Source organism: Salmo salar, chromosome 01, assembly GCF_965601325.2.
Source record: "Salmo salar chromosome 01, fSalSal1, whole genome shotgun sequence".
Lineage (NCBI taxonomy): Eukaryota > Metazoa > Chordata > Actinopteri > Salmoniformes > Salmonidae > Salmo > Salmo salar.
In genome coordinates this window covers 121642902-121660179 of record NC_138291.1, presented here as the reverse complement: position 1 = coordinate 121660179, position 17278 = coordinate 121642902, and the positions used below count along the sequence as shown (strand labels likewise).

At 42.9% G+C, this 17278-nt stretch overlaps 1 protein-coding gene and 1 long non-coding RNA gene across 4 annotated transcripts in view; one reads left to right on the top strand and one right to left on the bottom strand.

Moving 5' to 3' along the window:
* The window catches only part of LOC106613696 (ryanodine receptor 2), a 1296826-nt gene that overhangs the window by 510254 nt on the left and 769294 nt on the right, over window positions 1-17278 (bottom strand). Inside the window, 4 exon segments of the mRNA XM_082973418.1 lie at window positions 641-755; window positions 1803-2076; window positions 2728-2874; window positions 14713-14818. Of these exon segments, the coding sequence (XP_082829544.1) occupies window positions 641-755; window positions 1803-2076; window positions 2728-2874; window positions 14713-14818 (642 nt within the window).
* On the top strand, window positions 6348-9190 carry LOC123724415 (uncharacterized). Of its 3 annotated transcripts, XR_006756954.2 has the most exons (5): window positions 6348-6492; window positions 6779-6917; window positions 7027-7107; window positions 7259-7441; window positions 7803-9190. It is a non-coding gene; the product is annotated as an uncharacterized LOC123724415 (long non-coding RNA). The 3 variants fall into 3 exon arrangements; XR_006756955.2 differs by having other exon boundaries at window positions 6350-6917; window positions 7067-7107; XR_006756951.2 differs by having other exon boundaries at window positions 6350-6917.

Here is a 17278-nt window from a genome sequence, read left to right as displayed (position 1 = left end):
CTTACAGTAGTGAATGCATACATTTCATACATTTATTTTTTATTTTTTTGTACTGGCCCCCCGTGGGAATTGAACCCACAACCCTGGCATTGCACACACCATGCTGGCATTGCAAACACCATGCTCTACCAACTAAGCCACAGGGAAGAGTATATCTCTTAACATCAATGATCTATCAATCACTAATGACTTAACATCAATGATCTATCAATCACTAATGACTTAACATCAATGATCTATCAATCACTAATGATTTGAATTTCCCTGTCCTGTTGCTGCAGAATGACGTTCATCTTTCATTTTGGAATGAACTGATCAGTTATCCAAGGAACTCACAGCAAAGGGGGGTTAAACCTGGGCTCAGAGTGCTGATCTGGGGTCAGTTTTGCCTTTTACATAGTGAAGTGTTATATGGACTGGTTGAACCTGGGCACAAAGCAGCTCAGAGTGCTGATCTGGGACCAGTTTAGCCTTTTACATAGTGAAGTGTTATATGGACTGGTTGAACCTGGTCCCAGATCAAAACTGCAGAAGGCCCTTGAACTTCAAAATTACATAGATGGAGCAAATGTAATTTAAAAAAAAGAAAATAAACCCTCCTTCAAACAACACACACACACACACCATTATGAGCAGTTACCTTGGATTCCCCTCCACTCAGGACGTTAACCATCACCTCCATGACAGTTTCATGCATTCCCAGAGCTCTCATCAGGTTAGGGTGCTGGTAGAAGACCTTGTTGTTCATGATGTCTCTGTAGAGAGAGACCAGACCAAGAGACAAGCAGGTAAACACAAGCAGAGCTTTCATCAGGTTAGGGTGCTGGTAGAAGACCTTGTTGTTCATGATGTCTCTGTAGAGAGACCAGACCAAGAGACAAGCAGGTAAACACAAGCAGAGCTCTCATCAGGTTAGGGTGCTGGTAGAAGACCTTGTTGTTCATGATGTCTCTGTAGAGAGAGACCAGACCAAGAGACAAGCAGAACTTTCATCAGGTTAGGGTGCTGGTAGAAGACCTTGTTGTTCATGATGTCTTTGTAGAGAGAGACCAGACCAAGAGACAAGCAGTGTAGAGCTAGTAAACATTATCAACTAGATTGGTTTTGGAAACATACACTATACCAAGCTGAAAAACTGCTTTCATTTCCTGACAGAATGTATCATTTAAAGTGAATGGCTTCTCGCCCCATGAAGGGTTAGTATGTAGTGTAGTACCCTTAGCCCAGTAAGTATGTAGTATGTAGTGTAGTGCCCTTACCCCAGTTAGTATGTAGTATGTAGTGTGTAGTGTGTAGTGTAGTGCCCTTACCCCAGTTAGTATGTAGTATGTAGTATGTAGTGTGTAGTATGTAGTGTGTAGTGTATTGGCCTTACCCCAGTTAGTATGTAGTATGTAGTGTGTAGTGTGTTGTATGTAGTATGAAGTGTAGTGCCCTTACCCCAGTTAGTATGTAGTATGTAGTATGTAGTGTGTAGTGTGTAGTATGTAGTATGAAGTGTAGTGCCCTTACCCCAGTTAGTATGTAGTGTGTAGTGTGTAGTGTGTAGTATGTAGTGTAGTGCCCTTACCCCAGTTAGTATGTAGTGTGTAGTATGTAGTGTGTAGTGTGTAGTATGTAGTATGTAGTATGAAGTGTAGTACCCTTACCCCAGTTAGTATGTAGTGTGTAGTGTGTAGTATGAAGTGTAGTGCCCTTACCCCAGTTAGTATGTAGTGTGTAGTGTGTAGTGTGTAGTATGTAGTGTAGTGCCCTTACCCCAGTTAGTATGTAGTGTGTAGTGTGTAGTGTAGTGCCCTTACCCCAGTCCTCTGATCATCAGTTTTTCCTCCTCACGCCCCATGCGTACAGACAACAGCGATCTGATCTGGCCCAGTGATGCCAGCAGTTTGATGGTATCCTCCACAGAGACTGAGTTGATGGTGTAGGCCTTGGGCAGGGCCCGGACCTGGCCCCCGATGCCATCGTACTGACGGTGGAGTAAGACAAACATGGCTCTGACCAGCTCTGGGTCCTCCATGATGCTCTCCTGGGCCCAGCGTACCATGGTCTCACTGATCAGCTGCTGCAACGTGCCTGAAGGACACGAGGCAACAAGGGTAACGCTGTCAGACGACACAGCAAAGCACCGGGACAAGGACACTGATAAATCCTTTAGTCTAGTCTATTCAACTGTAGTAGACAGACAGACAGACAGACAGACAGACAGACAGACAGACAGACAGACAGACAGACAGACAGACAGACAGACAGACAGACAGACAGACAGACCCAGAAAAGGACCAGCTTGATCTCATCTGATCCCAGATCTGTTAGTGCTGTCTAACCAACTCCTACCTGATCCCAGATCTGTTAGTGCTGTCTAACCAACTCCTACCTGATCCCAGATCTGTTAGTGCTGTCTAACTAACACCTACCTGATCCCAGATCTGTTAGTGCTGTCTAACCAACTCCCACCTGATCCAAGATCTGTTAGTGCTGTCTAACCAACTCCTACCTGATCCCAGATCTGTTAGTGCTGTCTAACCAACTTCTACCTGATCCCAGATCTGTTAGTGCTGTCTAACCAACTCCTATGGTTATTGTCAGGCGGCGTAGGTGTTGGTAAGACAGCACCAACAGATCTGGGTTTCTTTATGTGTCTGTAACACTGTGTCCTGTAGAGGGACGGCTTACTGGGTTTCTTTATGTGTCTGTAACACTGTGTCCTACAGAGGGAAGGCTTACTGGGGTTCTTATCTTTCTTCTTGTTCTTCGGCATGAAGGTCATCTTTTTCTTTAGGTAGACCACCTTCTCCACCAGGGACATGAGTCTTCCTCGGATGGTGAAGTCACTGTCTGCCTCGTTCAGCTTGTCCTCGTCTATCTCTATGCCTGATGACAGAAGGACAGATAACGTGTTGACTAACTCCTGGGTGTAAATCAACAAGGATTGGGAAAATATTAATACGGTTAAGATATGAATTCAAGGTCACTGTAGTGACTTCAACGAAGCTTACAACTGAGCCGAACCAAGCCGAGCCGAGTCGAGCTGAACTTGGCTGGCCTGGTTAGGGTAAAGAAACTAAATCGGAGCCGAGCCGAGCCGAGCTGTACTTGGCTGGCCTGGTTAGGGTAAAGAAACTAAATCGGAGCCGAGCCGAGCCGAACCGAGCTGTACTTGGCCGGCCTGGTTAGGGTAAAGAAACTAAATCGGAGCCGAACCAAGCCGAGCCGAGCTGTACTTGGCCGGCCTGGTTAGGGTAAAGAAACTAAATCGGAGCCGAACCAAGCCGAGCCGAGCTGTACTTGGCCGGCCTGGTTAGGGTAAAGAAACTAAATCGGAGCCGAACCAAGCCGAGTCGAGCCGAGCCGTACTTGGCCGGCCTGGTTAGGGTAAAGAAACTAAATCGGAGCCGAGCCAAGCCGAGCTGTACTTGGCTGGCCTGGTTAGGGTAAAGAAATCAAATCGGAGCCGAACCAAGCCGAGCCGAGCCCAGCTGTACTTGGCTGGCCTGGTTAGGGTAAAGAAATAAATCGGAGCCGAACCAAGCCGAGCTGAGCCGTACTTGGCTGGCCTGGTTAGGGTAAAGAAACTAAATCGGAGCCGAACCGAGCTGTACTTGGCTGGCCTGGTTAGGGTAAAGAAACTAAATCGGAGCCGAGCTGTACTTGGCTGGCCTGGTTAGGGTAAAGAAACTAAATCGGAGCCGAGCTGAGCTGTACTTGGCTGGCCTGGTTAGGGTAAAGAAACTAAATCGGAGCCGAACCAAGCCGAGCCGTACTTGGCTGGCCTGGTTAGGGTAAAGAAACTAAATCGGAACCGAGCCGAGCCGTACTTGGCCGTTCTGGTTAGGGTAAAGACACTGTCATGACGTTGGCCTGTGGGTAAGGTTTATGACCCCCCCCCCCATAAATACCTTTCTCTCTTCCCCTCTCTGACCCTACTGAAGGACTTGAATAGCCTGTGTTAAATATAGAGAGTCTGGGAACATCAAACAAATGGGGAAAAGTAACCATATTTTGGTAATAAAACCAGTTGGAAATATGCTTGGGAACGTAATGAGTATGTATGTAAGGTTCGGTTGTCATCTGAGACATTATGATTGATGACAGGACGACATAAACTGTACCTGAGAAAGTATACACCCTCTAGTTATCAGAGTAACATGGAATTGTTATGCAATTGAAATGTTTGATATTGAAATTGTTTGTTAGGAGATGAAATGTAATTTTAGCTTCCAAATGAGAGATTTGGGTTTTCATAAGGAAAGTGCCCTGCTTGATCAGTGGCCCACCCCTGTGAAGAGGAGGGGTTATAAACGATGAAACACATCCTTCCCCCCTCTCCACTATATAAGCCTTTGACGAAAAGATAACCAGGTTGTTCCAGTACGTAAGGTCTGCAGCCTCTACGTTAGAAGGACACACATGTCAAGAACAGAACTAAGCCAACCTCGGCGTGAGCTTTGGTGGCGAATGGTATGAACTTTGAGCTTATTCACTACAGAAGTGATACTTCCTAGCCGTTGAGTAGCAGCGGCCGCTGTAGACGGGGGCTAGGAAAGGACGGACGACGGATCCAGTCTAACAGACAGACGAAGATACCACCACATATCCAATTTACCACCAGAGACATTCTTGCGAGGACAGGAAGGTCTGTTGGCCAACCCGGCCAGCATCTACGACCAATCTACCGAAGCGCAGCTCAGAGTAAATATTTATTGCATTTTCCTTTTCCAAATGGGCGGTAATTTAGAATGCATAAGATAATGTATTTACGATAGCATAGCTGCTGTTTCTGTGTTCCTAAATCTTCCCGCTCTTTCATTCAAGCCCAACCCCTTTCCTTTGTGTAACCAGCTTTCATACAGGTTCCGTTCACCAGGGGTGAATTCTGTATGACATCATTGTATTCTGTGTATTTGTAATTCTGTGTGATTAGTTAGGTATTTAGTAAATAAATAATTAAACCATATTTGTATTGCTGATTCAACTTGTTAGCCAGGGTTAGTGAAGATAACCAAGAATTTACAACTTTCATTATGAGACTGAAAATAAGACAAGGGTTAACCCTTTCACGCGTGAGTTCCAAATATCTCTAACGGTTGCCACAGCGTGAGTTTTTTTATGCACGTGATGTTAGAATGTTCTCTCCATTCCAGAATGTGATTGTTACGTAACAGTGCATTTAATCCGCGCTGCCCTCAAACCAAAGCACGCAGACTGTTTTTATTTATAGGCTGTTTCAACTTCAATTTCAAATGATTTTCTAACAAGTTTTTATTTTCTAAGAACAGTTTGAATTTAGGTGTGTTCCGCCTCCTCATTCATTCACATAAAAATAGTCATTTTTACTTTTGCGGACAATTTAATTTTTGGGACATTTCTGACCCGGACAAAATTCCCCAAGCACCTTCCAATTGTTTGTGCAGTTCAAGTCTGCAGACATTTGCTAATCTCCCGTCAGAACAGGATCTGCACACGTGTTCACATTTTCCATCTGTTGCCCTCATTGTTTTCGTTACTAATAATAACTTTGGAAATGTGTGCGTTTCTATCAAAGTAAGTGCATTATTACGTTGTAATAGTTTATGTATGTCGTTTCTATTGTAGCGTACTGTATGTATGGAGCATAATAGATTTGTGTATATTCTTTATAACCGCGGACACGTGAGGTAACGTTACTCATTTTATAACCTTTATGTTATATTCAATCGTGCTTAGGTAGCTAGCTACATTTTTCTATCAGCTCTGTAAAACAATGCTAATTGCGTCAGAGAAGTATTATCTTGTGTTGTATTTTGAAGCTACATGGCCTTATGACTCCCTAGTGGCGCAGCGGTCAAAGGCACAGCACGGGGTCAAAGGCACAGCACGGTGCTAGAGACGTCACTACAGACTCCCTGGTTCAAATCCATGCTACGTTTCTAAATAAGTGCCTTATTACGTTATAATAGTTTCTGTATGCCGTAGCGAGAATAATGTATACTTCTTATAAGCGAGGGGACGTTACTCATTTTATAACTTTACATTTTAGTCATTTAGCAGACGCTCTTATCCAGAGCGACTTACAGTAGTGAATGAATACATTTCATACATTTTTTTTTTCTTCCGTACTGGCCCCCTGTGGGAATCGAACCCACAACCCTGGCGTTGCAAACACCATTGCAAACACCATGCTCTACCAATTGAGCCACAGGGAGGCCCACCTTCATGATGTTATATTCAATCGTGCTTAGGTGGCTAGCTACATTCTTCTATTAGCTCTGTACAACAATGCTAGTTGCGTCGGAGAAGTATTAGCTTGTGTTGTATTTTGAAGCTACATGGCCTTATGACTCCCTAGTGGCGCAACGCTCAAAGGCACTGCATCTCAGTGCTAGAGGCATCACTACAGACACCCTGGTTCAAATCCAGGCTGTATCACAACTGGCTGTGATTGGGAGTCCCATAGGGCAGCGCACAATTGGCCCAGCGTTGTCCGAGTTTGGCCGGTGTAGGCCATCATAGGTAAATAATAATTTGCTGTTAAATGACTTGCCTAGTTAAATAAAATAAAACATATGACCATGGTTTGTTTATTTGGTCTATTCAGCATGGCTCTGTTCTGCCCTGCCTTGCCCCCTTGTGGAGCTCAAAAGTTAGTTTCTTACTGTTATAACTCAAATCTGTGATTTTGTCAATGCAATAAACTATTTTTATAGCTGTGTTTATTATGTTATTTGTAATATTGTTTTATTGCTATATCCTTATATTGTATTCTAATTAATAATTCCTCTTTATTCTGTACTTTCAGAAACCACAAACAGTATTTGCCAATATCATAACTGGACATCTTTCGAGCTGAAGATTGAGGACAGCTTTTGTATGCTAACGTTCTCTCCTTAACAGTTTTACTGGATGGAAACACAGCAAGAAAACACATAGGCCAATATGTAATAGTCGTCTATTTTATTGAAGTATTGGTAGTTGGTTCAACAACAACTTGTTTTACTAGAGGACAAAAAATTGAATATGCATAACCCATATTTAATATTCATGCAGTGACTGAACAACAACTGCATTTCCACCCCCACCTCTAAAGGCATAGTATCATGGCAGGTCACCTGTCAAGTCACCTGTCAGGTCAGTCAGTCACTTATTGCTGCAGATGTGCTCAATAATGCTTGAGCATGTGATACTCCTCAAAGCATGGTGAAATACATAGAAGTGTATCACAAGCTAAACACATGTATTTTGTCATCTTCCTCTGCTTACTTCTCCTGGCGCCAGACAGGCAGACTTTGCAGTGCCTCCGTGTGCGACTACCTTGAGCAGCAGTTTGAGGGACTTTGCAGGGAAAATGCCGTGCAGTGAGGCGTAGGGGATTGTCTAAAGCAGGGCGACCCCCAGTGGAGGGGCGCCGAGGGGTGTGGTGCTCCTCCAACAGCTCTCTCATGAGGTTCTCTCTGTATTTTTGGTAGGTAATTACTTTACCTATGAGGGAGTGGGGAGGATGAGGAAAGTTAGAGGATGATGAGGCAGTGGGTAGGTTGGTGAGATATTGTCACTGTAATTGCATAATGGATTTGTATGTGAACTGTACATCCAATTACAAAAATACCTTGTTCAGTAATCATCTCACCTGTTAGTTGGCGGTGAACTATGCTGCCGTTGAGGACAGCAGTGTCGATCAGCTGGAAAAATATCTTCTTATACCACTTGGTCGTTTTCCGAGTGCATTCCACAAAGCTGTTTATCATGTCCGCCTTATCCACGGCCCCCATTTTGAGGTTATAGTCTAGCACACAATCTGGTTTTATCTTTCTCTCTCCCGTCAGGTGGTCCACCTTCCCTGTGGCCGACATGGTTGCTGTATGGACAGTGGAGAGGACATGGACGTCTCTTTTGTCATGCCACTTTACTGCCAGCTGTTGACCGTTCTCCTGGAACTCCACCTCCCCTCTCTGCATCTTCCTGCATCCGAATGCCAGCATCCCCTTCCTGTTCGACCTGACTGTGCCACAGGCCCCTTGTGCTGTTGGAGAGCAGATGCTGGAAGAGTGTGGGACTGCTGTACCAATTGTCCACGTACAAAGTGTGTCCCTTGCCGAGATGAGGAGCCAGCATGGTCATCACCACGGACCCAGACACCCCAAGCCCCTCATAATGTTTGATGTCAGTGGTAGACCCTGTGTACACTATAATATCCAGGACATATCCTGTCTTCACGTCGCACATGACAAAGAACTTGACCCCAAACCTGTGCCTTTTGGAGGGAATATATTGACGGAACGCCAGCCTACCTTTCCATAACATCAGGGACTCATCAATGCATAGGTCCTTGTATGGCACAAAGAGCCGACCAAATGCTGATGTCAGGCTGATAAGAACAATTCTTATTTTGTAAAACGGGTCACTTAGGATGGCAGTAGCATTGTTGACAAATGCAGGCATCGCAGCAGAATTAGGAAGCGGTCTTGGGAAAAGAGGGTGGCAAAGAAGGGAGTTGCAAACATAGGATCTGTGCTCCAGTAGTCTCTTAGGGAGTTCTTCTTTACTATCCCCATGAGGAGGACTGTCACCAGGAAGGTATACATTTCACTAATTGTGGTTGTCACCCATTTAGCGAGTTTCCCCCTCACTCCTGGCTCTCTCTTCTCCTGTAGCTCCAAGGCATAGCGATTGGTCTCCTGTACTATGTTTCCCACGAGCTCCTCTGTCAGAAACAACTTGAAGCACTCTGCCTCAGTTGGAAATGGCAAGGGGCGTTGCACTCCAGACTGGGACTCGTCAAAGCAAACAGCAGGGCCAGGAGGGGTGAAATGGCTGGCGGCCTTCCAGCTACCACAGAACTCTTGTACTTCATCCACTGTCGGTCTGCCTCCATCACCACCAGCATCTTCAAAGGGACCTGGTACTTCGTCAGTGGACAAGGGAACCTCAGATTCAGGGTTCTCAATGGCTACAAGGTTAGGGGGCAGCTCCTCACTGTCACTGTCAGAATCTGATTCCTGACTTTCATACTCAGACTCATTGTCAGAATTTAAAAAAATCTCCAGAATTTCCACATTTGTGAGTTGTCTCCTTTTGAAAGACATTGCTAATGCTACAGCTTAGCTCACTAGCTACATACATAAACAACAACACTGAATGGCTCAGAGTGAGAGGGTACGTGATTGACTGCCGGCATGCGTCACTTGTATCAATAAATCACCATCAGAAAATGTTTTGTGTGGTAATTATTTGTGTATTTACTGTTTTATTCACATGTTTTCAATTCTAGGTGACAAATCATGCATTCCGATTCTTGCATAGATTGTAATGGGCACATATTATGTGTGTAAAATACTTATTTGAAGGTTAGACTGATTATGATGAGCTAAGCTAATTCCAGCTATGTGTATGGAGCCATGTTTGTTGACATACAATGCATTCTGGGTTTCACGTAATCGTCTGACCAAAGATGTTATAACAAAATGAGGTGAGTAAGAGTTCACTCATTTTTTGAAGACTTCTGGAAATGAATGGTGGGATGTGAACGACAGTAGACACACCCCTTCAACGTGCATACTATAAACAGACCGAACTCATCTTGTCTGTTATTATCTTCGGTTTCTGTGAGGAAAAAAATGCATGGCTGCGCGCTGAAACTAATCGTCGGATTACTTTCGATTTCTAGAAAGTGTTTTACTCAATTATTTTGATCAACGGTGAGCAAACCCGTGATGTGATTAATTGTAAATAGTAATTGCTATTAGCTAATTCATAGTGTAGTTTATGTCAGCCGAGAGTTAGAAAATATGACCGCTTGTGTTGCGTCAATCTTTCCTCAGCGCTAGGACAAATGTAGCCTACATTTTTCCGGTTAGGATGATTGTGTTATGCTATAGATACTTCTGTGAATATCTGAACATTGCATCCAAAAATAAACTGCTCACATTCTGGACATAACTTTGTAAGGACTGTGTTTGTGTAAATAGTTTCTGAAAAAAGTGTGGCCAGCTGCGCGCTGAAACTAATTGTCGGATTACTTTCAATAATTGTACATAGTAATTGCTATTAGCTAATTCATGGTATAGTTTACGTAAGGACTGTTTGTGTAAATAGTTTCTGAAAAAAGTGTGGCCAGCTCAAATGTTGATTGTTGCGTCATTCGAAACTGGCCGTTCTAAATGAGCATTCTAAATTAGTGTTCTAATCACACGGGGTGTGATCGTATGTTTCAGGGACCACTGTAGAACGATCACACCCCGTGTGATGGTACGTGTGAAAGGGTTAATATTGACTGCTATCGATGTAAAATATTACAAAGTATTTTAAGAGTTCATTCGGAAGATAACGGCTCTATAAACGTTCTTCCGTGGTGCCCCGACTTTCTAGTTAACCTCTTACATCTAGACGTTCCGCTAGCGGAACACCTGCTCCAATATCCAATGATAGGCGTGGCGCGAATTACAAATTCCTCAAAAATACAAAAACTTCAATTTTTCAAACATATGACTATTTCACAGCATTTTAAAGACAAGACTCTCCTTTATCTAACCACACTGGCCGATTTCAAAAAGGCTTTACAGCGAAAGCACAACATTAGATTATTTCAGCAGAGTACCAAGCCAGAAATAATCAGACACCCATTTTTCAAGCTAGCATATAATGTCACAAAAACCCAGAAGACAGCTAAATGCAGCACTAACCTTTGATGATCTTCATCAGATGACACACCTAGGACATTATGTTATACAATACATGCATGTTTTGTTCAATCAAGTTCATATTTATATCAAAAAACAGCTTTTTACATTAGCATGTGACGTTCAGAACTAGCATACCCCCCGCAAACTTCCGGGGAATTTACTAACAATTTACTAAATTACTCACGATAAACGTTCACAAAAAGCATAACAATTATTTTAAGAATTATAGATACAGAACTCCTCTATGCACTCGATATGTCCGATTTTAAAATAGCTTTTTGGTGAAAGCACATTTTGCAATATTCTAAGTACATAGCCCAGCCATCACGGGCTAGCTATTTAGACACCCGGCAAGTTTAGCCTTCACCAAAATCAGATTTACTATTATAAAAGTTTGATTACCTTTTGTTGTCTTCGTCAGAATGCACTCCCAGGACTGCTACTTCAATAACAAATGTTGGTTTGGTCCAAAATAATCCATTGTTATATCCAAATAGCGGCGTTTTGTTCGTGCGTCCCAGACACTATCCGAAATGGTAAATCAGGGTCGCGCGCATGGCGCAATTCGTGACAAAACATTTTTAAATATTCCATTACCGTACTTCGAAGCATGTCAACCGCTGTTTAAAATCAATTTTTATGCAATTTATCTCGTAAAAAAGCAATAATATTCCGACCGGGAATCTCCTTTTCAGCAAACAGAGGAAAAATCACAAAGACGGGGGCGGCCAGGGCACGCGCCTAAGCCCACAGTCCCTTGATCGGCCAATTGAGAAAGGCGATAATGTGTTTCAGCCTGGGGCTGGGATGACGACATTCAGGTTTTTCCCGGGCTCTGAGCGCCCATGGAAGACGTAGGAAGTGTCACGTTAGAGCAGAGATCCTTTGTAAAAGATAGAGATGGCAAAGAAGTTCAAGAAATGGTCAGACAGGCCACTTCCTATAAAGGAATCTCTCAGGTTTTGACCTGCCATTTGAGTTCTGTTATACTCACAGACACCATTCAAACAGTTTTAGAAACTTTGGAGTGTTTTCTATCCAAAGCCAATAATTATATGCATATTCTAGTTACTGGGCAGGAGTAGTAACCAGATTAAATCGGGTACGTTTTTTATCCAGCCGTCAAAATACTGCCCCCTAGCCATAACAGGTTAATTACATTTACATGATTAGCTTAATCAGGTAATATTAATTACAGAGAAATCATTTTATAGGTTAGCATGTCATATCACTTAATCCGGCATAGCCAAAGACACGACATATTGGTGCCCCGTGTGAGGAATCTAAAATAGGATGACGCTTTCATTTTGATTCAGCATATATAAAATTGAAAAGCAGATTACATAATATACCAAGTTTATGATTACATTATGGGAATTGTAGACCGGAATTATTGGTGCGTGTGTGTTCCGGAGAATCGCCTCCGTGTTGTGCTCTGACGTAGTCAGTGGGTAGCATAAACTATACATGTATGTATGATGGCTGATAAACGCTGGGCTATTTCGGCCTCGCGTGTTTCAGACGCGTGTTGGCTAGGTCATTATTAATTTCTCGAGCGAGGACAAAGAGCCAGCCTATTGAAATTTAGGAGAGATTAGCTTGACCAGCGATAAGTATCTCTCTGTCTCTCTCGCGTTTCGATGCAAGTAGACCACGGTGCATTTTGTTGTTTGCCGCGAGTTCCGGTTAAAACATCGTCAAATATCGCAGAAAAGGGTTTGAACATAATACGTTATAAGTAAAACCTTTCCCTTGCCAAGGGAATCCTATGTTGAGCATTTTTCAGGCATAAAGTAGCATTAGCTTGCTCGAGATGCTAAGCTAACAAAAGGGAAAACAGCCATTTTGTTTTGTGCCACATTGTAATTCATCCGACTTGCGGTACGAAAGTCCCGCCCTGGGTACTTCCGTTTGATTTCAGTGTGTGCCAGTAGGGACCTCTGAAGAGTCACCAGTACTTTCCTTCAAGAATAATTAGTCAGGTGACACTCAAGTCGTTACTCATGATATCCAGACGGATATCGATGTCTTATTCAATTGAACTAATAAGTGAAATTGCCAGATTTACATTCTCAAGTGGATCTTTTAAAAAAATATCCAAATTGATGAGTTTTCTAAATGAGACATTGTAATCTTTTTTCCACATTAACCTAGATGAATAAACCTCTCAGGTTAATTAAAGTTTAAATCCCAAATAGCCTATACAGGTTTTATTTATCATTAAAATTGATCAATCAGTAAAATTTGGTTTTTGCAAAACCCATTCAGTAATCCAGTACTGACAGAAGTCCCGCCCCAGCGGGAATCCCATGTGGCTTCGGCCCAAGGAAGAAGTGTACCATAGTGGGGAGTGTTCCCAACATTTGATCTACTGTTTACACTTATGATATCCAATCAATGGAGATTGTATGGATTATCATCTCATTCAATTTAATAAATTAAATTGTTGAACATACCTTAACCTGTTGGGTCTAGGGGGCAGCATTTGCACGTCTGGATAAAAAAAATGTACCCGATTTAATCTGGTTACTAATCCTACCCAGTAACTAGAATATGCATATACTTATTATATATGGATAGAAAACACTCTAAAGTTTCCAAAACTGTTTGAATGGTGTCTGTGAGTATAACAGAACTCATTTGGCAGGCAAAACCCTGAGACATTTTCTGACAGGAAGTGGATACCTGATGTGTTGTATTACCTTTAAACCTATCCCATTGAAAAACACAGGGGCTGAGGAATATTTTGGCACTTCCTATTGCTTCCACTAGATGTCACCAGCCTTTACAAAATGTTTTGAGTCTTCTGGAGGGAGATCTGACCGAACAAGAGCCATGGAACGATGATGTCCCATTAGACACCTGGCGCGCGAGTTCATGTTGGGTACCCTCGTTCCAATACGTTATAAAAGAGTATGCATTCGTCCACCTTGAATATTATTCATGTTCTGGTTAAAAAAGGCCCTAATGATTTATGCTATACAACGTTTGACATGTTTGAACGAACGGAAATATATTTTTTCCCCTCGTTCATGACGAGAAGTCCGGCTGGCTTACATCATGTGCTAACGAGACGGAGATTTTTGGACATAAATGATGAGCTTTTTTGAACAAAACTACATTCGTTATGGACCTGTGATACCTGGAAGTGACATCTGATGAAGAGAATCAAAGGTAATGGATTATTTACATAGTATTTTCGATTTTAGATCTCCCCAACATGACGTCTAGTCTGTATCGCAACGCGTATTTTTCTGGGCGCAGTGCTCAGATTATTGCAAAGTGTGATTTCCCAGTAAGGTTATTTTTAAATCTGGCAAGTTGATTGCGTTCAAGAGATGTAAATCTATAATTCTTTAAATGACAATATAATATTTTACCAATGTTTTCTAATTTTAATTATTTAATTTGTGACGCTGACTTGACTGCCGGTTATTGGAGGGAAACGATTTCCTCAACATCAATGCCATAGTAAAACGCTGTTTTTGGATATAAATATGAACTTGATAGAACTAAAAATGCATGCATTGTCTAACATAATGTCCTAGGAGTGTCATCTGATGGAGATTGTAAAAGGTTAGTGCATCATTTTAGCTGGTTTTATGGTTTTGGTGACCCTGTCTTTGACTTGACAAAACATTACACACAACTCTTGTAAATGTACTGTCCTAACATACTCTAAATTTATGCTTTCGCCGTAAAACCTTTTTGAAATCGTAAAACGTGGTTAGATTAAGGAGATGTTTATCTTTCAAAGGGTGTAAAATAGTTGTATGTTTGAAAAATTAGAATTTTGACATTTATTTGGATTCAAATTTGCCGCTCTTGAAATGCACCTGCTGTTGATGAAGTGCACCACGGGTGGCACGCTAGCGTCCCACCTAGCCCATAGAGGTTAATCCGGCATAGCCAAAGACACGACAACACTAAATCGGAGCTGAGCCGAGCTGTACTTGGCTGGCCTGGTTAGGGTAAAGAAACTAAATCGGAGCCAAGCCGAGCTGTACTTTGCTGGCCTGGTTAGGGTAAAGAAACTAAATCGGAACAGACATACCGCAGTGTGTCATCAGGTCCTCGTGGAAGTCTACAAGTTGTTGTCTGATGTGTTCTGGACACGGACAGTCCACCTTCTCGTCCTTAAAGCTCAGCAGCATGTTGATCTGAAAGGAGAACATCACTGAACGGTGAACGGTTAATATTGTGGAGTAACCCTAACCCGGACCTGAACGGTACCAACCTGCTCAACAAACTCATGGCCCTGATCGGTTAGTATTGTGGAGTAACCCTAACCGGGACCTGATCAGTACCAACCTGCTCAACAAACTCACGGCCCTGATCGGTTAGTATTGTGGAGTAACCCTAACCCGGACCTGATCGGTACCAACCTGCTCAACAAACTCACGGACCTAATCGGTTAGTATTCATTTCGTGGTTGGGTTAGGGTTGGATTAGGGTTAGGGTTGGGTTGGGTTAGGGTTGGGTTAGGGTTAGGGTTGGGTCAGGGTTAGGGTTAGGGTTGGGTTGGGTTAGGGTTGGGTTGGGGTTAGGTTGGGTTAGGGTTAGGGTTAGGGTTGGGTTAGGGTTAGGATTAAAATTTACGGTCCCTAACCCTAACCCTAATCCTAACCCTTATCTTAACCCTAACCCTAACCTTTATCCTAACCCTAACCCTTATCCTAACCTCAACCCTTATCCAAACCCTAAACTTAACCCTTATCCAAACCCTAAACTTAACCCTATCCAAACCCTAACCTTAACCCTTATCCCTTATCCAAACCCTAAACTTAACCCTTATCCAAACCCTAAACTTAACCCTTATCCCTTATCCAAACCCTAAACTTATCCCTTATCCAAACCCTAACCTTTATCCAAACCCTAAACTTAACCCTTATCCCTTATCCAAACCCTAACCTTAACCCTTATCCAAAACCTAAACTTAACCCTTACCATAACGCTTATTCTAATACTAACTCTAATCCTAACCCTATCCTAATCCTAATCCTAACCCTAACCTTAGCAGGCAGTGCTTATCAACAGATAGTTTGTTGATAGTATGACCATCTGTAGACCTATAGATGAAACATCTGGACAATCCAGATAAAGTGAGACCAAGACTTGACCCAGAAACGGTGGGGAACATAACACGTGAATACAGTGAGGGACAAAAGTATTTGATCCCCTGCTGATTTTGTACGTTTACCCACTGACAAAGAAATTATCAGTCTATAATTTTAATGGTAGGTTTATTTGAACAGTGAGAGACAGAATAACAACAAAAAAATCCAGAAAAACGCATGTCAAAAATGTTATAAATTGATTTGCATTTTAATGAGGGAAGTAAGTATTTGACCCCCTCTCAATCAGAAAGATTTCTGGCTCCCAGGTGTCTTTTATACAGGTAACGAGCTGAGATTAGGAGCACACTCTTAAAGGGAGTGCTCTTAATCTCAGTTTGTTACCTGTATAAAAGACACCTGTCCACAGAAGCCATCAATCAATCAGATTCCAAACTCTCCACCATGGCCAAGACCAAAGAGCTCTCCAAGGATGTCAGGGATAAGATTGTAGACCTACACAACGCTGGAATGGGCTACAAGACCATCGCCAAGCAGCTTGGTGAGAAGGTGACAACAGTTGGTGCGATTATTCGCAAATGGAAGAAACAAAAGAACTGTCAATCTCCCTCGGCCTGGGGCTCCATGCAAGATCTCACCTCGTGGAGTTGCAATGATCATGAGAACGGTGAGGAATCAGCTCAGAACTACACGGGAGGATATTGTCAATGATCTCAAGGCAGCTGGGACCATAGTCACCAAGAAAACAATTGGTAACACACAACACCATGAAGGACTGAAATCCTGCAACGCCAGCAAGGTCCCCCTGCTCCAGAAAGCACATATACATGCCCGTCTGAAGTTGTCCTCAGAATTATTCAGATGTTCATTGGCAAACTGGGTGAAAGTGATGTGGTCAGATGAGACCAAAATGGAGCTCTTTGGCATCAACTCAACTCGCCGTGTTTGGAGGAGGAGGAATGCTGCCTATGACCCCAAGAACACCATCCCCACCGTCAAACATGGAGGTGGAAACGTTATGCTTTGGGGGTGTTTTTCTGCTAAGGGGACATGACAACTTCACCGCATCAAAGGGACGATGGACGGGGCCATGTACTGTCAAATCTTGGGTGAGAACCTCCTTCCCTCAGCCAGGGCATTGAAAATGGGTCGTGGATGGGTATTCCTTCATTACAATGACCCAAAACACACGGCCAAGGCAACAAAGGAGTGGCTCAATAAGAAGCACATTAAGGTCCTGGAGTGGCCTAGCCAGTCTCCAGACCTTATCCCATAGAAAATCTGTGGAGGGAGCTGAAGGTTCGAGTTGCCAAACGTCAGCCTTGAAACCTTAATAATGACTTGGAGAAAATCTGCAAAGAGGAGTGGGACAAAATCCCTCCTGAGATGTGTGCAAACCTGGTGGCCAACTACAAGAAACGTCTGACCTCTGTGATTGCCAACAAGGGTTTTGCCACCAAGTACTAAGTCATGTTTTGCAGAGGGGGTCAAATACTTATTTCCCTCATTAAAATGCAAATCAATTTATAACATTTTTGACATGCA